General features: G+C 42.0%; 1 protein-coding gene across 3 annotated transcripts; it reads right to left on the reverse strand.

Moving 5' to 3' along the window:
* Positions 1-419: 419 nt before the first annotated feature.
* On the reverse strand, positions 420-15,608 carry ELAC1 (elaC ribonuclease Z 1). 3 transcript variants are annotated; one of them, XM_010336802.3, is made up of 4 exons: positions 15,450-15,608; positions 8,994-9,158; positions 3,041-3,475; positions 420-906 (listed from the first exon to the last, which is right to left on the reverse strand). In XM_010336802.3, exons 2-4 carry the CDS (start codon positions 9,148-9,150, stop codon positions 440-442), a joined length of 1,059 nt encoding a protein of 352 aa, XP_010335104.1. In that variant the 5' UTR covers positions 9,151-9,158; positions 15,450-15,608; the 3' UTR covers positions 420-439. The 3 variants fall into 3 exon arrangements, with proteins under 3 accessions (XP_010335104.1, XP_003926113.1, XP_074239529.1); XM_003926064.4 differs by having other exon boundaries at positions 3,008-3,475; XM_074383428.1 differs by having other exon boundaries at positions 3,008-3,475; positions 8,994-15,143.
* Between the last annotated feature and the right edge of the window lie 2,532 nt (positions 15,609-18,140).

Raw genomic sequence — 18,140 nt, forward strand, 5'->3', positions numbered from 1 at the left:
ACATTTCTCCCTATTCTGTTAATAACACAAACAGATTCAACACAAACTGCCAAAATACCATTTTTAGCCACGAGGGCTGAGTCCTGTGCACTTTGCCAACAGCAGCAATAAAGCTGGGCAGCAGCTAAGCCCAGGACTGCATGGAATATTGGCTGATATCCATGGTAGCAGCACAAAATGAGAAGTATACCTGACTAGTCTATCAATTTGTCAAATTTGGGCTTTAATAAGGATGCTGGGGTTTTTTCCTCTTAAAAAGATTTATTATCAAAAAGCTTACTTCCTTTAATTATACTGAGTCAATTCATCAAAGCAACTCCATTCTTTTTAGGATTATTAGGGCCCAAATGATTTCAGACTAAAACAAGAAATAAAAAGCTGGACTATAGGTTCAGTAACATATCACAGACATGTCAGTATGCACTCAGGAACACTGGTTTTATTTCTTGATTGGAATGCTTATCACCATAAAATCTTCTGCTAGAGTCACTTCCTGGAGATCTAACACTGATTCAGCTTGCTTTTTTAGTTCTGCAATGCCATCTGTTTCTCCTTCTCTGGCCAAGGCAACTGGTTTGTACCTCTGACTAAAGTGAGTCAGAACCAGCCTCTTTGCACGGCACAACTTTGCAAATGTTGCTGCCATCTGTGGTGTGCTGTGGCCGTGCTCCTTCGCTTTGTCCATCTGGGCATCATCCAGGGTTGCTTCATGGATCAACAGGTCTGCTTCAAAGCACAGCTTTACTCCTTCATCACCCACAACCCCAGAGCAGTCCCCCAATATGCAGATTTTTCTTCCAACAATAGGCTTTTTTAAGACATCTTGGGGAGAAATTATAACCCCATTTTCCAGAACAACGGAAATTCCATTTTTCAGCTTCCCATAGGCAGGACCTGGTGGAACACCTAATGATGAAGGCAGATAACATTACATCATAGAAATGGAATTTATGACTTTTCAAGTCTATTTTAACAGCATTGCAAATAGCTAATGGAAAAGGCATCCATAATTGTATGTTTTGCTACTTGTGGAAAACTGGAATTACTTACACATTTTAAAGATTTCAGTGTTGATTGATATTAGCAATGTCTTAGTACTTAAAATAATTCTCATGCATGCATGTCAGACAAGTTTTAGTCTCCTAAGTATCACTATTATGGTCAGTATAACATTCTTGATTCTCTGCAGTGCATGGAAACAACAGTTTTTGAGAGTGCTTTATTTAATAAGCTCACCTTTGGGTAAAATTTAAGAGTACATTTAAATAATGATATAAACAGGCTGGGTGCAGTGGCTCATGCCTGTAATCCCAGCACTTTGCAAAGCCAAGGCAGAGAGATCACTTGAGCTCAGGAGTTTGAGAGCAGCCAGGCCAACATAGTGAGACCTTGCATCTACTAAAAACACAAAAAATTAGCTGGGCACAGTGGTGCACATCTGTAGTCCCAACTACATGGGAGGCCGAGGCATGAGAATTGCTTTAACCCAGGAGGCAGAAGTGGCAGTGAGCGAGCTGAGATCCTATCACTGCACTCAGCCTGGACAACAGAGTGAGACTGCCTCCAAAAAACGGTTTAATCAACACCTAGTCAAACCAAGTGCCTACAAAGTAACTTAATAAAAAATTGTTAGAGAGGATTGTTTGTATTACAAGATCAAGGAGCATTTTTTTCAGGCAACTGTACACTATTAATCTTCTTGGCAGACGGGCAGTTCCACATTTATCAAAGTGGGCCTAAATTTCATATTAATTTAAAATAAGATCTGATCATCACTATGGACAATACTTACAAACTAGTAAATGTGACCACAGATTCTAACACAGATCATGTTTAAAGTTTCCAAATATAATAGTATTTCCACGGGCTTTCAGGTAACAAAAATACCCTTGGCCTAAGTCACTTTTCCTCATTATCTAGCATTTTATTTTAGTTGAGGAAGATAGTGCATAAATAAAAAAACAAACACACACATAATGCCACCATACTTTTTACAGTCACGGCCACACCATGCCCGTGAAGGCAGTGACGCTGGAGATATAATGTACCTTGTACCTGGACTCTACCTCATAAGAGATGTTGAAGATCCCCTCGTGCATCCTGGCTTAGCATGGAGAAGGTGTGAAGGCTTAGATGGGCCCCAAGCCCACCTCTATATGATGGCTTTCAACTGTGATGAATTCTGGTATATAAAACTGGCTGAGGCACAGCATTTTGAATACCAAATTAATTTAATCAAGCTTAAATTCGTAGGCAAAGTAGATAGAGAAGGAAACTAAAAGCACATGGTTGTAGTTGCAAGGTTAAAAATTATGGCAAAAATTCTCAGACCAAAGATGTCATCAAAAACACATATCAAAGGGAAGACATGAAAAAATAAAGCCTGAACCTAAAACCACCACCACTACCACCCAAATCACCTTGCCAACCAAGATAGTGTAAGGTGAAGACAGACTAAGAATGTGGATCCAGGGAGCTCAGGAGGGGATTCAGATGTATACTTGGCTTTTGCTCTAAGTAGCATTTTTTGTCCCCATGGATTTTCCTTAATAAGCAAACTTTGGGCAAAGGGACTAAGTGGAGAAAATGTCAGTTTTAGGCCTGGGATAGAGGAATGGAAGTTTACAAGTTTACTATGGTACCTTTTTTTTTTTGAGACAGAGTCTTGCTCTGTTACCCAAGCTGGAGTATAGTAATGCCATCTTGGCTCACTGCAGCCTTGACCTCCCAGGTTCAAGTGATTCTCCTGCCTCAGCTTCCCAAGAAGCTGGGACTACAGGTGCATGCCACCATACCCAGTTAATTTTTGTATTTTTAGTAGAGATGGGGTTTCACCATGTTTCCTAGGCTGGTCTTGAACTCCTGAACTCAAGTGATCCACTCACCTCAGCCTCCCAAAGTGCTAGGATTACAGGCATAAGCCACAACACCTGGCCTTACTATGACACTTCTTACAGCTTCAGTTAACAGGAACCCTACTGATGAGAAGGGGGAAAAAAATGCTTACCGAGGTCTTTTAGTTTCTGTGCATTGAGTTTACCTGGGCGTTTCTTTTCCAAAACTGAAAACCCAAATGAGGGAATTCTGTGAAAGAGGCGAAATGCTTTTACAACAAACTGTTCATCATCAAACAGAAGGTATGAGTTTTCTTCTGAGTCTAGTAGGATAGTTCTTCCTTGTTCCTCTTTGGGAGGACTGCCTGCTCTATTCACAGGTATAAATTCTTTTAGTTCTTCTGCAGGACATTGATCTGCTGTGGGAACCAGTTCGTGAACCACATAATGGAAGACCAGCTCTGTGTGAGAGAGTTCCATGGTTCGCCAGATAAAGTCCCGAAGCCCTACAGGGCCATAGATTTCAATAGGCTGTTTGGACACAATGGAGCCACTCTGCAGGCTGATTGTGCAGAGGAGCCCAGGAAGGCCAAAGAAATGGTCTCCATGAAGATGTGTGATGAAGATCTTGGTAATTCTTCCTTTTGATTGAGACAGAGAATATACATTTGGAAATTTTTCATTAAGTAAAAACCCATACAAAGTTATTTGAAACAAGTCTAACAATTTACATTAAAAATAGTAAATTGAATTTAAAAGTTCTACTTACCATCATAAACTTAATTTGTTTACATTTTGCTATATGATTCCAAAAGCAAGAGCTTTATTTCACCAGATGGTTTTTATTGTTCGTTTGTTTTTAATAGTTTTTTTTAAAGAGACAGGTCTCACTCTGTCATCCAGGCTGGAGTGCAGTGCTGTGATCATAGCTTACTGCAGCCCTGACCTCCTGGGCTCAAGTGATCCTACTGCCTCAGCCTTCCAAGTAGCTAGGACTACAGGTAACTACCACCATGCCTGGCTTTTTTCTTTTTTTAAATTTTGTAGAGATGGGGTCTTGCTATGTTGCCCAGGCTGGTCTCAAACTCCTGGCCTTAAGCAATTTTCCCACCTCGGCCTCCCCAAGTGCTGGGATTACAGGCTCTAGCCACTGTACCTGGCCCCACCAGATGGTTTCAATAAGATATAACTTTTTTCATAAAACATCTTCATATTACATAGTTTTACAGCTTTCAGAGTATTTTCTTACATTTTCTGTCACATTAAAAAAAAAAGTAAAATACAAAGTGTACCAAAAAAATTCACTTAACTATTAAATAAATAGGCTTCAAGTATCAAAACCATCTAGCAATTATATTGCCCCCTACTGCTCCCTCTGAGAAAAGCAAACATGTATTACAGGAAAACAAAATGTTCCACTGGCTCCAACTGACTGGACCAGTGCCTGAACCCAAAATTGCCTTTTAAGGACTCCCTACACTGGACAGGGATTAACCAATCAGGTCACAGCCTGCTTTTCTGGGTGAGGTTGAAGAAGATGGAGAAAAGGAAGGAGGGTGAGGAAGGGAGAAGAAAGAGAGGAGGCAGAAGGGAGGTAGGAGAGGAACAAGGTAAGGAACTGAGAAGGAGGGTGGGCAATAGATGCCAGAATGCAGGAGAGCTGATCCCCTATGCTATTATGTAAGGGTACTTGGGTCCATTCTTCCTTTCAGTCTGAACTAATATAACAGCTTTTTCAGTGCATACTGGCTTAGGTTATAACTTGATTTAGCCAATGGTAAACTGAATTTATTGCTGCAATGTGGCAGGACGCCACATCAGCATTTTCTGAGATGTGCCACACGGCATTTCGAAAGAAGCAATCACAACTAACACATTTCTAGTACAAAAGAGGCTTTTGGTCCTTTGCTCAAAGCCTACCTATTTTAAACACTTGATGCTATAAAAGTATAGAAACAGTTTATTGACACCATAAAAGAACAAGAAGAGTTTACTACAATGCAATTTGTCCCATAATATCAAGTGTTCTCCAAGCAAGTCTTTCCAGAATTATGACATCAAGCCCAGGCCCCAGCAACAGAGAACAACAGGTTGGGCACAAGCTGATTGAGACCTTGCGAATCCCCAGGAGGCACTCTAGAAGTTTCCTCAATATGCTCCTTTTTGCTGTTTTTTGACTGCCTGAATCCCTCATTTCCCCCATCTCCCTGTCCAGCTTACCAAGCTACCTCCATGCATGACCTGAGGACTCTGCAGACAAAAGAACTATATAGCAGTAGGGCCAGGTGTGGTGGCTCACACCTATAATCCCAACACTTTGGGAGGCTGAGGCGGAGCGGGGGGATCACCTAAGTTTGGGAGTTCAAGATCAGCCTCACCAACATGGAGAAACCCGATCTCTACTAAAAACCCAAAATTAGGTGGGTGTGGTAGCACATGCCTATAATCTCAGCTACTTGGGAGACTGAGGCAGGAGAATCGCTTGCTTGAACCCAGGAGGTGGAGGTTGCAGTGTGCCAAGATCACGCCACTGCACTCCAGCCTAGGCACCAAAAGCAAAACTCTGTCTCAAAAAAAAAAAAAAGAACTACAGCAGTCACTGAGTCCAGATCCCCCAGTAGCCTCAAAACCGCCAACATCAGACTTTCTGGGCCCTTTCCTTATCTACTCTAAAACAAAGCCAAACTGAACACAAAACAACTTGTGAACCTGAAGTGAGGCAAATTAACCGAAAAACTTCTTCCTACAGTTATCAACAGTTTCAGGGAGACAAACATTGCATTTTTTAAAAAACTTGATTTTGAAGGAGAAGGAATGACAACCACAATCATCGAAAGTATGAGGAAGCTCTCAAATGAAGACAGAAAAATGCCTGAGTTCCCTTTCCCTTGGGAACAAGGAAGTTATGGGGAAATATGTCATCTACAGAGGAGTGGAATACTGAGCATTCTCTAAAAATGAAGACATAGGTATATTTACTGGATTTGGAAAAGCTGCAATATATTCTTTGTATACATTGCTCAGGTGATTTAAAAAAAGCAGGTTATGCCAAGAGCAGTATAATTCTATGTATGCAGAACTAACACACACACACACACACACATACACACACACACACATACACACACACACACACACACACACTCCCATACTATCACCACATATATATATATATATATATATATATATATATATATATATATATATATTTCACCTATGACGGATGGGGGGCTTGGACTTTTCTTATTTACACTTTTCTGTTTTGTTTGAATTTTTACAATAAGCATTTATACTTTTTATCTAATTTTAAAAATCATGCTCATAATACTTTTAATAATCATTTCATGTGTACACATGAGTATATGGTGTAGAATAATATATATGGAAGACTTGGAAACACGGAAGGGTGGCTGGGGGTGGTGAAGGATGATTTATCTGATGGGAGCAATATACATTATTTGGGAGATGGATACAATAAACCCGAGACTTCACCACTATGTAATATATCCATGTAACAAACTGCAATTATATTTAAATTTATATCAAAAAAAATTTCATAATCATTAAAAATTTTGTTTTATTTTTTTAGAAGCAGGTCTCACTCTGTTGCCCAGGCTGGAGTGCAGTAGCACAATCATAGTTCTTGAACCCCTGGGTTCAAGTGATCCTCCCACCTCAGCCTCCCAAAGATTACAGATATGAGCCACCATACCCAGCCCATTTTTAAGGGGAAAAAAGAAGGCTTATGCTTGTTCTTTAAAACTCTAAAAGAAATGGAGATGCCAAACCTGCACTTCTTAATCAGTCAGAGATGTGCATATTAGGACCCTGGAAGCTTATAAGAAGTATGTTTTGCTAAATAGAAACTCCTATGAAACTCAAAACTTACTATCCCTGGAGGTAGTACAAGCTGAAAGGGTTTCAATGAACCAAATAATGATAGGTCCATAATAGGCCATGGAGAGAAATTACTATATATTGAGGGTGCTGCATTCCATTTTGAGACTGGGGGCGTTTCAGTACTAGAGAGTCATATGTAATGCTCTGGGATTCCTCTCTCACCTTCCTCTCTGAGGCCAGAAATTTTTTTCTAAGCCTATGGAATGTTGTAAACTAAAGGTTCCCCCAGGCTTTTGGGGGTATTTTTTGGCCAAGATTAGATTTACCAACTGTACATAAGAATGTATGCATTTATGTTTATTTATTTGTTTGTTGAGACAGGGTCTTGCTCTGTCACCAGGCTAGAGTGCAATGGCTGATCCCGGCTCACTGCAGCTTCGACCTCCTGGACTCAAAGGATCCTCATGCCTCAGCCTCCGGCTGGGACCACAGGTGCACACAACCACCCCAACTTTTTTATTTCTTGTAGAGATAGAGTCTCTTTATGTTACCCAGGTTAGCGTCAAACTCCTGGCCTCAAGTCATCTTCCTGCTTTGACCTCCCAAAGTGCTGGGATTACAGGCAGGAGCCACTGTGCCCAACTCCAAGTGTTTATTTAAAACCTATATAGACTGGGTGCAGTGGCTCACACCTGAATCCTAGCACTTTGGGAAGACGAGGCAGGTGGATTGCCTGAGCTGAGGAGTTCAAGACCAGTCTGAGCAACATGGTGAAACCCCATCTCTACTAAAAATACAAAAAAGTTAAGCTGGGTACAGTGGCTCACACCTGTAATCCCAGCACCTTGGGAAGCCGAGGTGGGTGGATCATGAGGTCAAGAGATTAAGACCATCCTGGCCAACATGGGGAAAACCCCGTCTCTACTAAAAATACAAAAATTAGCTGGGCGTGGTGGCGCATGCCTATAGTCCTGGCTAAGGCAGGCAAATCACTTGAACCCGGGAGGCAGAGGTTGCAGTGAGCTGAGATCGTGCCACTGCACTCCAGCCTGGTGACAGAGCAATACTCTGCCTAAAAAAAAAAAAAAATGTTAGCCAGGTGTGGTGGTGCGTACCTGTAATCTCAGCTACTCAGGAGGCTGAGGCACAAGAATCATTTGAACCCAGGAGGCAGAGGTTTCAGTGAGCCGAGATCATGCCACTGCACTGCAGCCTGGGTGACAGAGCAAGACTCAGTCTCTCACACACACACACACACACACAAATCACATAAAAAGAAACTGTAAAATATACTTGTGGTGTGTGGTGCATACTTTAGGTGGTTCCTGTGGCTCCTACTTCCTGGTGTTCATGTCCGTTCATGTCCTATAATCCCCTCTCCTGAGTGTGGCTGGGACTTGTGACTTGCTTCTAACCAGTAGAATATGGCACAGGAATGCAATATGATTATGTTATGGGACGTAAGACTCGTTAGCAGACTTACTCTAGAGTCTCCTTCTCCCATGCTGGCTATGAAGCAAGCTATCATGAGGCAGAAACCCACAATGCAGAGAACTTGAGGAGCTCAGGGCAGGCTGTCCTACCACTGTAAGGGTACTGCCAGAGAATAAATGATTACATATAATTCTCATAACACCCTTTCTACATAGATTTTTTAATCGCCATTTTCAAGATGGGGAAAGTAAAGTTGAAGTTTGCTGATCTGCTAAGGTCACAAGCCCATGACACAACCGGAACTAGAAACCAGATCTGCCTGACTCTGAGCTCAAGCTTTTCACCATTAGTACTCTATCTCCCAGGTGCTGGCCTCTGCTCACTCCATTCCCTCTCGCTGAAATGCACTTCTTTTCCTCAGCCCTGGAAATTCTTCCTCCTTATTTGACAACTCACAGGTCAACTTCTCTGAGAAGTTTACCCTGATAACCCAAGAGGGAAAGAGCATCTCAGCGTCTCCCTCCAAACATTTCCTACCCTTTGCATCCTCTCACGAAAATGGTAGAAATAAGTATGTATACTGCTTCCTTGCTAAGGGAGTGTCCATCTGATATGCCTGGTATATTCCACTACATTTCCCAAACCCCAAGCCTACATGAATCCTTGCTTTCAACATCCACAGGATAAATGAAAAGCAAGTAAATAAGTAACTGAAGTTCAGTGGATGTGGCCAGATGCCTGTGGGCCTTCCAAGTCTCACCAGGGTCTAGCATTGAAGTGGGATGCAACCATCAGGGCTGTTTCTGAACAAAATGTCCAACAAGTGCCAAGAAAATGAAGCAAACAACAAAAAAATCTTACTGAGATAGCTGAAGGCACACTAACCTGCTTTAAGTTGGCTTTTCATAAGCTGTGTCTGTGTTCCCTCCCCACAGTCAAAGAGCCAGCACTCGCCCTCACACCGAAGGACCACAGCAGAGGCACCCCGGGTTGGAGATGGGTATGCTGCACCCGTCCCCAGAAACGTCACATCCATAGACATCTTCCACCCTGCAACAGAGTGATCATCTGGGGATTATCACTGCACCAAAAACACATTCTTGTAATATTTACCATTATTATTTTGTGGTTATTTAGAACAGTCTGAATTCCTGTTCTCTTATAGTATTCCACACATATCCGCGGTAAGATTTTAATAACTTGGCTAAAACTACAAGTTAACAAATCTTGTATAATTGTTCACACACCCAAACAAACAAAAATAACCAAACCCAGGCAATTAAAAACTGTAATTGAATTCTAACTATATGATGCTCTCAAAAAGGCAAAACTATGGAGATGGTAAAAAGAACAGTGCTTGCTAGTGATATAGCAGGAGGGAGGGAAGAATGACTAGGCGGAACACAGAGGATGTTTAGGGCAGTGAAACGATTCTGTATGATACCGTTAAGACAAACATGTCATTATACATTTGTCAATTGTATACAGAATGAACAACACTAGAGTGAATGAGCCCTAATGTAAACGTTAGTTGAAAATGTACCAATATTGGCTCATCAACTGTGACACATGTAGCACATTTTTCTTTTCTTTTTTGAGCCCTTAAGCTTCTGAACATGTACCATATTAATGCAAGATGTTTATACAGGGAACACTGAGTGGTAAGGGATAAGACAGCATATGGGAACTCTCTATACTTTCCACTCATTAATTTTAAAAAATTCCTTCTAATAAACACTGAACAACTCTAGTTGAGATACTGGGCAAGAGACGGTATTTAATTATGACCAACAAATGGTATCTCTGATGCCCATGATGATCAGCCCTTTCTCTGAACAATCATTAACAGTAATGCTCTGTGATGTTCTACAGTCATGCTGATACTTCACAATAATGCTGACAAATGTCTCACTCCCTAAATTACATGGTCCATGATTCACGAGGACTTGGGACTCTGTTATTTTAAGTGATCAGCAATAACCTGTTGAATGTGCAGATTTATTCCAACTGCTGACACTATTCCTTTCATGATTTCTAGGCACATCTGACATCTCTGATATACTTCTGAGATGGAAAATGTGTATCAAGCAGAATAAATTAGAATAAACTGAAACTTATACATAACTGATTATAGATTATCCACATTGATGGCAGAGAAGAAAACAAATAAGCTTAAGAAAAACTACTATAAGAGAATTCAACAGCTGGATATAAAATATACGGAAATTTCAATAACTCTTCTCAGTCTTAGTAATAAGATAAAAATAGAAATGGGGGGAAAAACTCATTCCAAGAGCAAAAACAAAATTGCCAGAAATAAAGTTAGCAGCAAAGGAACAGCACCCAAAAGATTCACAAAAATAAGAGATATACATTATGTCTTTGGTAAGATGACTTGGTATCACAGAAATGTTCATCTTTCCTAAGTTAATATAGATATATTTGGTGCAAATTCGATCATATTTCCAGTGGGATTTATTTTGGAACAGAAACAATACAAAAATAATATGGAAGAAAAAAATAAATGCCTGAGAAGGGGCAAGAAAATTACAAAAAGCAGTGAGTAGTGACTTGTCTTTCTAGGTATTAACATTTACTAGAGCAATCTGATGTAATTAAAACAGAATAGGCCAGGCATAGTGGCTCATGCCTATAATCCCAGCACTATGGGAGGCCAAGGCAGGTGGATCAACTGAGGTCAGGAGTTCCAGACCAGCCTAGCCAAGATGGTGAAACCCTGTCTCTACTAAAAATACAAAAATTAGCTGGGTGTGGTAGCTCCTATGTGCAGTCCCAGCTACTCAGGAGGCTGAGGCAGGAGAATCACTTGAACCTGGGAGGCAGTGGTTGTAGTGAGCCAAGACTGCACCATTGCACTCCAGCCTGGGTGATAGAGTGAGACTCTGTCTCAATCAATCAGAATAATATTGGCACAAAAGTAGAGGTAAAAGGGAAGGGAAAGTCCAGCAATAAACTACCTAGCTATGGGAATCAATACAGTATTGATAAACCACATTTTACATAAAGGTGTAAAAAGTGTGGTTTCTTTAATGAATGGCACTGACATAATAGGCTGTTCCAGCAGAAAAAAGCAAAGCAAGATGCTCATTTTGTATTGTATATAAAAATACACTCCACATAAGTCAGAAATTTAAATGCAAAAATCCAGTAACATGTTCCAAAAATTAGAATATTTATACCTTTAACTGTAGAGATGGGGAAGCACTTATTGGCAAGATATAAAACCTGGACATTTAAAAATCAGACATTTTCACTAAATAAAATATTTTATATATCAAGACTCATAAAGTCAAAGGACAAGGAAAAAAAACTGAAAGAGTTTGGACCCCCTTATGACAGAGAGTTAATGCTCCTAAAAAAGTTTATGCAAATGCATTCAAAATACAAAAATACTGGTGCAACAGAAAAACAGGCAAAAAGGATATATATACATGTATATATAGGAATCACAGAAGAAATCCAAATGGCCTATAAGCATAAAATGGGTTCAAACAACTATCATGTATCTATTTTAAAAATTTAAATAAATAAATAAAAGGTAAGTGTTCAGTCTCCAGATGGTTAGTGGAATGCAAAATGCAGAAAAAAGAGGCTGGGTGCAGTAGCTCATGCCTATAATCCCAGCACTCTGGGAGTCTGGGATGAGAGGATCACTTGAGTCCAGGAGTTTGAGACCAGCCTAGGCAACATAGTGAGACCCTGTCCCTACAAAAAATTAAAAAACAAAAATCAGCTGGACATGGAGGCACGTGCTTGTAGTCCCAGCTATTCAGGAGGCTGAGGCAGGTGGATCATTTGAGCCTGGGAGGTTAAGGCTGCAGTGAGCCATGATCTCACTGCTGTACTCCAGCCCGGGTGACAGATCAAGATCCACTCTCACAACAAACAAAAAAAAGAGGCCGTTTACCACACATCAGCTAGCAGGCAAATATCAATGAAGCACAGCTAGCCAGTGCTAACCAGGATGAGGGTAAATGGGTACTGCTGCGATTATGCTTTGAGAGAATAATTTGGCAATATATATTACCAGTAATAATATTGCTGTTGATAATTATATGCTTTCATCTAGCAATTCCCATTTTTGGGAATCTACCCTAATAATAAAGATCTATGTACAATGATGTATATTGTGGTGCCCTTAAGGTGGCTAAAATATGGACATGATCTAAATATGTCAATAGGAAAATGGGTACATTTGACTATTATTTATTCTATCAACTATTTATTCTTCAGCTAATAGAAAGTCAAGTCTGCAACTACTGTCCTGGAGGGATGACAAGGAGAAAAGTTACAGATGGCTATGGTATGATCTCATTTTTATAACAATGCCCCAAACCCCTACATTTATGTAAGACAAAGTCTGATGTGGGAGAAGATACACACCATCCTGTTAATATGGGTTATCTCAGAGGTGATTAAAGTAATGGGGTGGGGGCTGCACGGGAAATTGTTAACTTTTCTTTTAAATATGTGGATTGTTTTATGTTCCAATGAGTGGCACTTTATTATTTTTTTAATTTATTTTTACTTAATGCTGATGCTTTTTTTTTTTTTTGGAAATGTGTCATACAGCCAAACATGCTTCTCTAACTACATACTAGTCTTTCTTTCCATTTTGGGAAACAGCTCCTCCCCATATTTCCTGCCCCCAACCTTCAGATACAAAGTGGTGCATCTCTATCTTACGCATAACCTTGAGGTTATTGCTAGTATCCCTTCCATGTGTTACTCTACATTTTCACCTCCAAGATCAAGTCTTCCCCTGATAATAAAGGAGCTTTATTTGCAGAAGCTTCCTTATTGATTTGTAGGATCCGTAAGAATAAACAGAATGCAGAAAGTTAACATTTGTAAAGGCTAATTAACTGCAGAAGGAATAATAGAATATAATCACTTTGTCATCCCTAAGAAACAGTGGATCTAGACAGGTAGTGTATAACCCTGGGGGCCTATTAGTATCACAGGGAGAGCTTTTGAAACGTATCAGTGAAGGTCAGGTTTGGTGGCTCATGCTTGTAAACTCAGCACTTTGGGAGGCTGAGGCAGCAGGATGGCTTCAGGCCAGGAGTTCAAGACCAGCCTTCGAAACATAGCAAGATCCTGTCTCTATAAAAAATTAAAAAATTAGCCAGGCATGGTGGCATACACTTGCAGTCCCAAACAAAACAAAAAACCGTATCAATGCTTGGGCTCCATCTCAGAACATTTAGATAGGAAATTCTGCAAGTGAAACATGTTTTAGTATTTTTTTTTAAAGCCTTCTCCTGTGATCCTAACATGGAGTCAGATTTGAGAACCACTTAGTGAAAGGCTAAACAGGTGTCCCTAAACTTTTTACACAGGGGGCCAGTTCACTGTCCCTCAGACCGTTGGAGGGCCGCCACATACTGTGCTCCTCTCACTGACCACCAATGGAAGAGGTGCCCCTTCCTGCAGTGCGGCGGGGGGCCGGATAAATGGCCTCAGGGGGCCGCATGCGGCCTGCAGTTTGGGGATGCCTGGGCTAACAGAACTGCAATGGATGGATCAGGCTGACCTAAACTCTCTAGTCAACTAATGAATCTTTTTTTTTTTAATTTTATTCTGAAAAACTTCAGACACATACAGAAGCAGAGACTAGCATGATGCATGCCACACACCCACCACTGAGCTTCAACAATCATCAACTCATGGACAATCTTGTTTCAGCTGTATACCCCACCCCCATTACTCCAAGAATACTTGGTAAGACAAACATGTGCTGTCTGATAGAAGTACCCCATTAGGCAGCATGTACTGTCTAGCTGTCTCTCTTTCGGATGTTAACAGCCACTAGTGATCATTGCCAGGATCCATTATTTCATTAGGGGTTGCCAAAAGGTGATATTCTCTCATTTCTTTTGCTTGTATTTGCTGGCATTCCCTGGTCAATTGTTTGGTTATCCTATGGTGCTACTAGGTCCACAAAGAAAGACAGGATGCTATCTAACTCCTGGTGTGATACAATGTGAAAAACACAATAATCCCCCATGAAGTTCTCTTGCCAAAAAACAGAACCTGACCTCAACAAGGCTACAGGTCTAAATACCTGCTTATTAAAGGATACCACAGAAATGGAAAAAGCAAAATCCTGGATGCAGAAAACGCGAACCGTACAAATGACTTGTTCTTCAAGTAAAATACAGGGAACAAAATAAAGGAAGGAAAAAGATAAAGAGAGAGCTAAGAGACATCAACCAAATGTGTGTAGTTTGTTTGGATACTGATTTGGACAAACTGGAGAAGGGGAGAGAAACAACTAGGAAAATGTAATGCTGACTGGATAGCAGAGGGTAAAATGAAATGCTAATTATACTAATAATGGCTTTATGTTTTAAAAAGGTGTGATTGTGTTTCATAAACATGAAAAAGAGATGGAATGGTACATTTCAGATTGGCTTTAAAATACTACAGTGGGGAAGAGGGTAACAGATGAAATAGGACTGATCATGAATTCGGAGTTTAGTATACTATTTTCATATATGATTTTAAGGTTTCCATAATAATTTAAAAACAAATATAACGAAAACCCTCCCAATAGGTTGGGAAGTAATCAGAAATTATGTAATCAACGGTGCATGTTTTGGGACATGCACCATTCTAGGCACTAGGAATTAAATGCAAGCAAACCAGATTAGGTCCCTGTCTTCTTGGACCAAAACCAAACAACAACAACAACAACAAAAACAAAAAAAAAAAAAAAAAAAAAATCCCGGCTGCTTGCTTTCTCAAGAATGTGATCCACGTTCGGTAAAGTGGATATTCCAGTCGTGATCACAGTACTGTCATTTCACTCTGGGGCCGTGGTGCTCAGTCCTGGCCGTAGATCACAACTACCCGGTGATGACCGGGCCTCGGCATTTGGAGGCTACCCAAGCGATTCCACAGGCTGCCGGGTGGAGAACCGGCGCTCCTTCGTTTCCAGCCAGGCAGCGTCAACCCTGCAATCACCCTGTGGTGTGCACAGGGCAGATACCACCGTCCTCCATCTTAGAGCTGAAAGAACCGGGGCCGGGAAGCAGAAAGTGAGAGGCCAAGGCACAAGCAGGGCCAGAAGCCAGATTTCCGGCCTTTAGCGAGCCCAGGTTCCCCCCAAGAGACCGAGTTAGCCTCGAAAAAGGCGGGGTGGGCGCGACGCCGGGAGGCCGAGGCTCCGACCCGAGGTGGTGAACGAGGCGCGTCCTCGCTGCTGGGCGCTCCCCGGGCTTAGGTCCCCCGCGCCGGGCCGGGCCGGGCCTAGCCGAGCCAGCGAGTCCCGAGGAAGCGCCCCCGCCCCCCTCTGGCATGCCCTGCCCCACTCACCCTCTCCCCGAGGCCCGCGCCAGGAGGCGAGGGAGGCACAGGCCAGCACCCAGGCCCAGCCGTCCGCGGGGATACAATACACGCGGACGGAAGTGCGCCGCCAGCCGCAACCCGCGCGGGCGCTCTAGGATGCGCGGGAGGTCCGCGCTCGGTGGCGCCCGCCCGGGCCCTGGCTCTAGGCCCGCTTCCGGGCTCCCCAGGACCTCGAGGGCAGCGCCTTGTGGGCGCTTCCCTCCTTCCTGTGTCGCTGTGTGTCTGGTGGTGGCGGTCGCCCTGAAGACCAGAGCCAGCTAAACCGAGAGGGAAAAGGTTACTCTTCTTTTGTTTTCCGTATAATATTTTCCACACAAGAACGTTCCTGCTGATGTTTTGCTCATACATATGTTTGTGTCATTTTTGGTCTTTGGTTGGGATGAATCTTATACTATCTTTCACCCACTAAGAACCTTTGCCTGACTATGCACCTTCATAAAGCCCGGTCCGTATTCCATTTTCCTACTTCTAGATTGGAATATTTGCTTCACATCTGAAGGTGATTGGGCCGTCCTCGCTTCAAGGCTTTCAGACGTGTTCTCTTAGTAGTGGACGTGGTATTGACAAGCCCAGGCCGGCTGTGTACAGAAAGGGCTAGTGACGATTACAGACCTCAGGGAAAAACTCCTTCAGTTCGAATAACAATTAAAAAAAAAAAAAAGTATTTCAAGCTCCTGTGTACTGCCAGATAACACTGATTTCATGCTTAGCATACTAGAGGTGGTTAAAATATCCAGCAGCTGCCCAGGCGTGATGGCTCACGTCTGTAGTCCCAGCACTTTGGGAGGCCAAGGTGGGCAGATTGCCTGCCTCAGGAGTTCGAGACCAACCTGGCCAACATGGTGAAACCTCATCTCTGCTAAAAATACAAAGAAAAAAAAGGAAAAAATAAATTAGGTGGGCATGATGGTTCACGCCTGTAGTCCCAGCTACTTGGGAGGCTGAGGCACGAGAATTGCTTGAACCTGGGAGGTAGAGGTTGCAGTGAGCCAAGATCGCACCACTGCATTTCAGCCTGGGCAATACAGCGAGACTCTGTCTAAAAAAATAAAAAATAAAAATCCAGCAGCTTCAAAATAGGAATCAGAGTGGGGTTTTTTTTTTTTTTTTAAACTACCAGGACAGAGAGACCACTTTTCTTTGTTTAAAAATCATTAATTGATCTATTTATTGGGCTCTTCCAACCTGTATTTATTCAAATATTAATGGAGCTCTGACTTTGTGGATAGTATTATTTGGTGCTGAGAGAATTTTTAAAATGTGTCATGGTCCCTGTTTTTATTTTGTTTTGTTTTGTTTTTTTGAGACAAGGTCTCACTCTGTCACCCAGGTTGGAGTGCAGTGGTGCCATCTCAGCTCACTGCAACCTCTGCCTCCTGGGCTCAACCAGTCCTCCCACCTCAGCCTCCCAAGTATTAGTAGCTGGGACTACAGGACTACAACTTCCCAAGTAGCTGGCACTACAGGCAAGCCATCACACCCAGCTATTTTTTTTTTTTTTTTTTATTTAAGAGATGGGTTTTCACTATGTTGCCCAGGCTGGTCTCAAACTCCTGAGTTCAAGCAGTCCACCCGCCTCGGTGTTGCAAAGTGCTGGGATTACAGGCAGGAGCCACTGTGCCCTGCCGGTCCCTGGTTTTAAGGAGCCTACACTCAGGTTGGCAAAAGTTGTCAGGAAACAATCCACTAAAAGGGATATGAAAAAAGAGGGATCACTAGCTAAGAGATCAGTGAGAAAGAGATAGGACTTGAGCTGGATCGTGTAGGATGGATGACATGTTAATTAATGTGGAAATGAAAAAAATAAAATGGACTTGGTTAAGTGGGGTCCAAATTAGTAAAGTGTTGAACACTGGACCTTGAACTTACCTATCTTGACACTTGCCTAGCTAAAAGTTTCTTAAGAAGACACAGCATTCTACAGCTTGGTCTTGATCACAATCGGCTAGGACAGCGGGTCCCAACCTTTTTGGTACCAGGGACCAGTTTGATGAAAGACAATATTTCCTTGGGGGAAGCAGGTGGGGATACAGTTTTGGGATGAAACTGTTCCATTTCAGATCATCAGGCATTAGTTAGATTCTTATAAGGAGCATGCAACCTAGATCCCTCACATGTGCAATTCACAATAGGGGTCACGCTGCTATGAGAATCTGATACCTGGGCTGATCTGACTGGAGACAGAGCTCAGGTGGTAATGCTCGCTGGCCTGCCGCTCACCTTCTGCCGTGTGGCCCAGTTCCTAACAGGCCACAGACCTGTACTGGTCTGTAGCCCAGGGCTTGAAGGCTCCTGAGCTAGGGGTCTCCCAGAGCCATATTCTCCATAGACCTGGCTAGGGCTTATTTCTACCCATCCATCAAAGCTTTCTACTCCCTTCTACGAGGTTATTATACTTTTAGAGAATAGAATTTTGTTCATTTAAAAATTTTTCTATTGTGGGAAATTTCAAACATATAGAAGTTGGGAGTGAACCTTTATATACAGTCATCACTCAGCTTCAACAGTTAGCAACATCTGATCCATTTTGCTTCACCTATAATTCCACCTATTAGTCCATTTGCATTCCTATAAAAAATACCTAAGATTGAGTAACTTATAAAGAAAAGTTTATTTTGGCCTCTAGTTTTGTAGGCTCTGTAGGAAGTGTGCTGCCAG

The sequence above is a fragment of the Saimiri boliviensis genome, chromosome 13, assembly GCF_048565385.1.
Source record: "Saimiri boliviensis isolate mSaiBol1 chromosome 13, mSaiBol1.pri, whole genome shotgun sequence".
Classification (NCBI taxonomy): Eukaryota; Metazoa; Chordata; class Mammalia; order Primates; family Cebidae; genus Saimiri; species Saimiri boliviensis.

What these genes read in the sequence shown, in the direction of transcription:
- ELAC1 (XM_003926064.4), bottom strand. Translation starts at nt 9,150, where the DNA reads ATGTCTATGGATGTGACGTTTCTGGGGACGGGTGCAGCATACCCATCT. An exon ending in GAAAAGCCAACTTAAAGCAG is followed by an intron (nt 3,476 to 8,993) that starts GTTAGTGTGCCT and finishes CTCAATCAAAAG; the next exon opens with GAAGAATTACCAAGATCTTC. An exon ending in ACAGAAACTAAAAGACCTCG is followed by an intron (nt 907 to 3,007) that starts GTAAGCATTTTT and finishes CTTCATCATTAG; the next exon opens with GTGTTCCACCAGGTCCTGCC.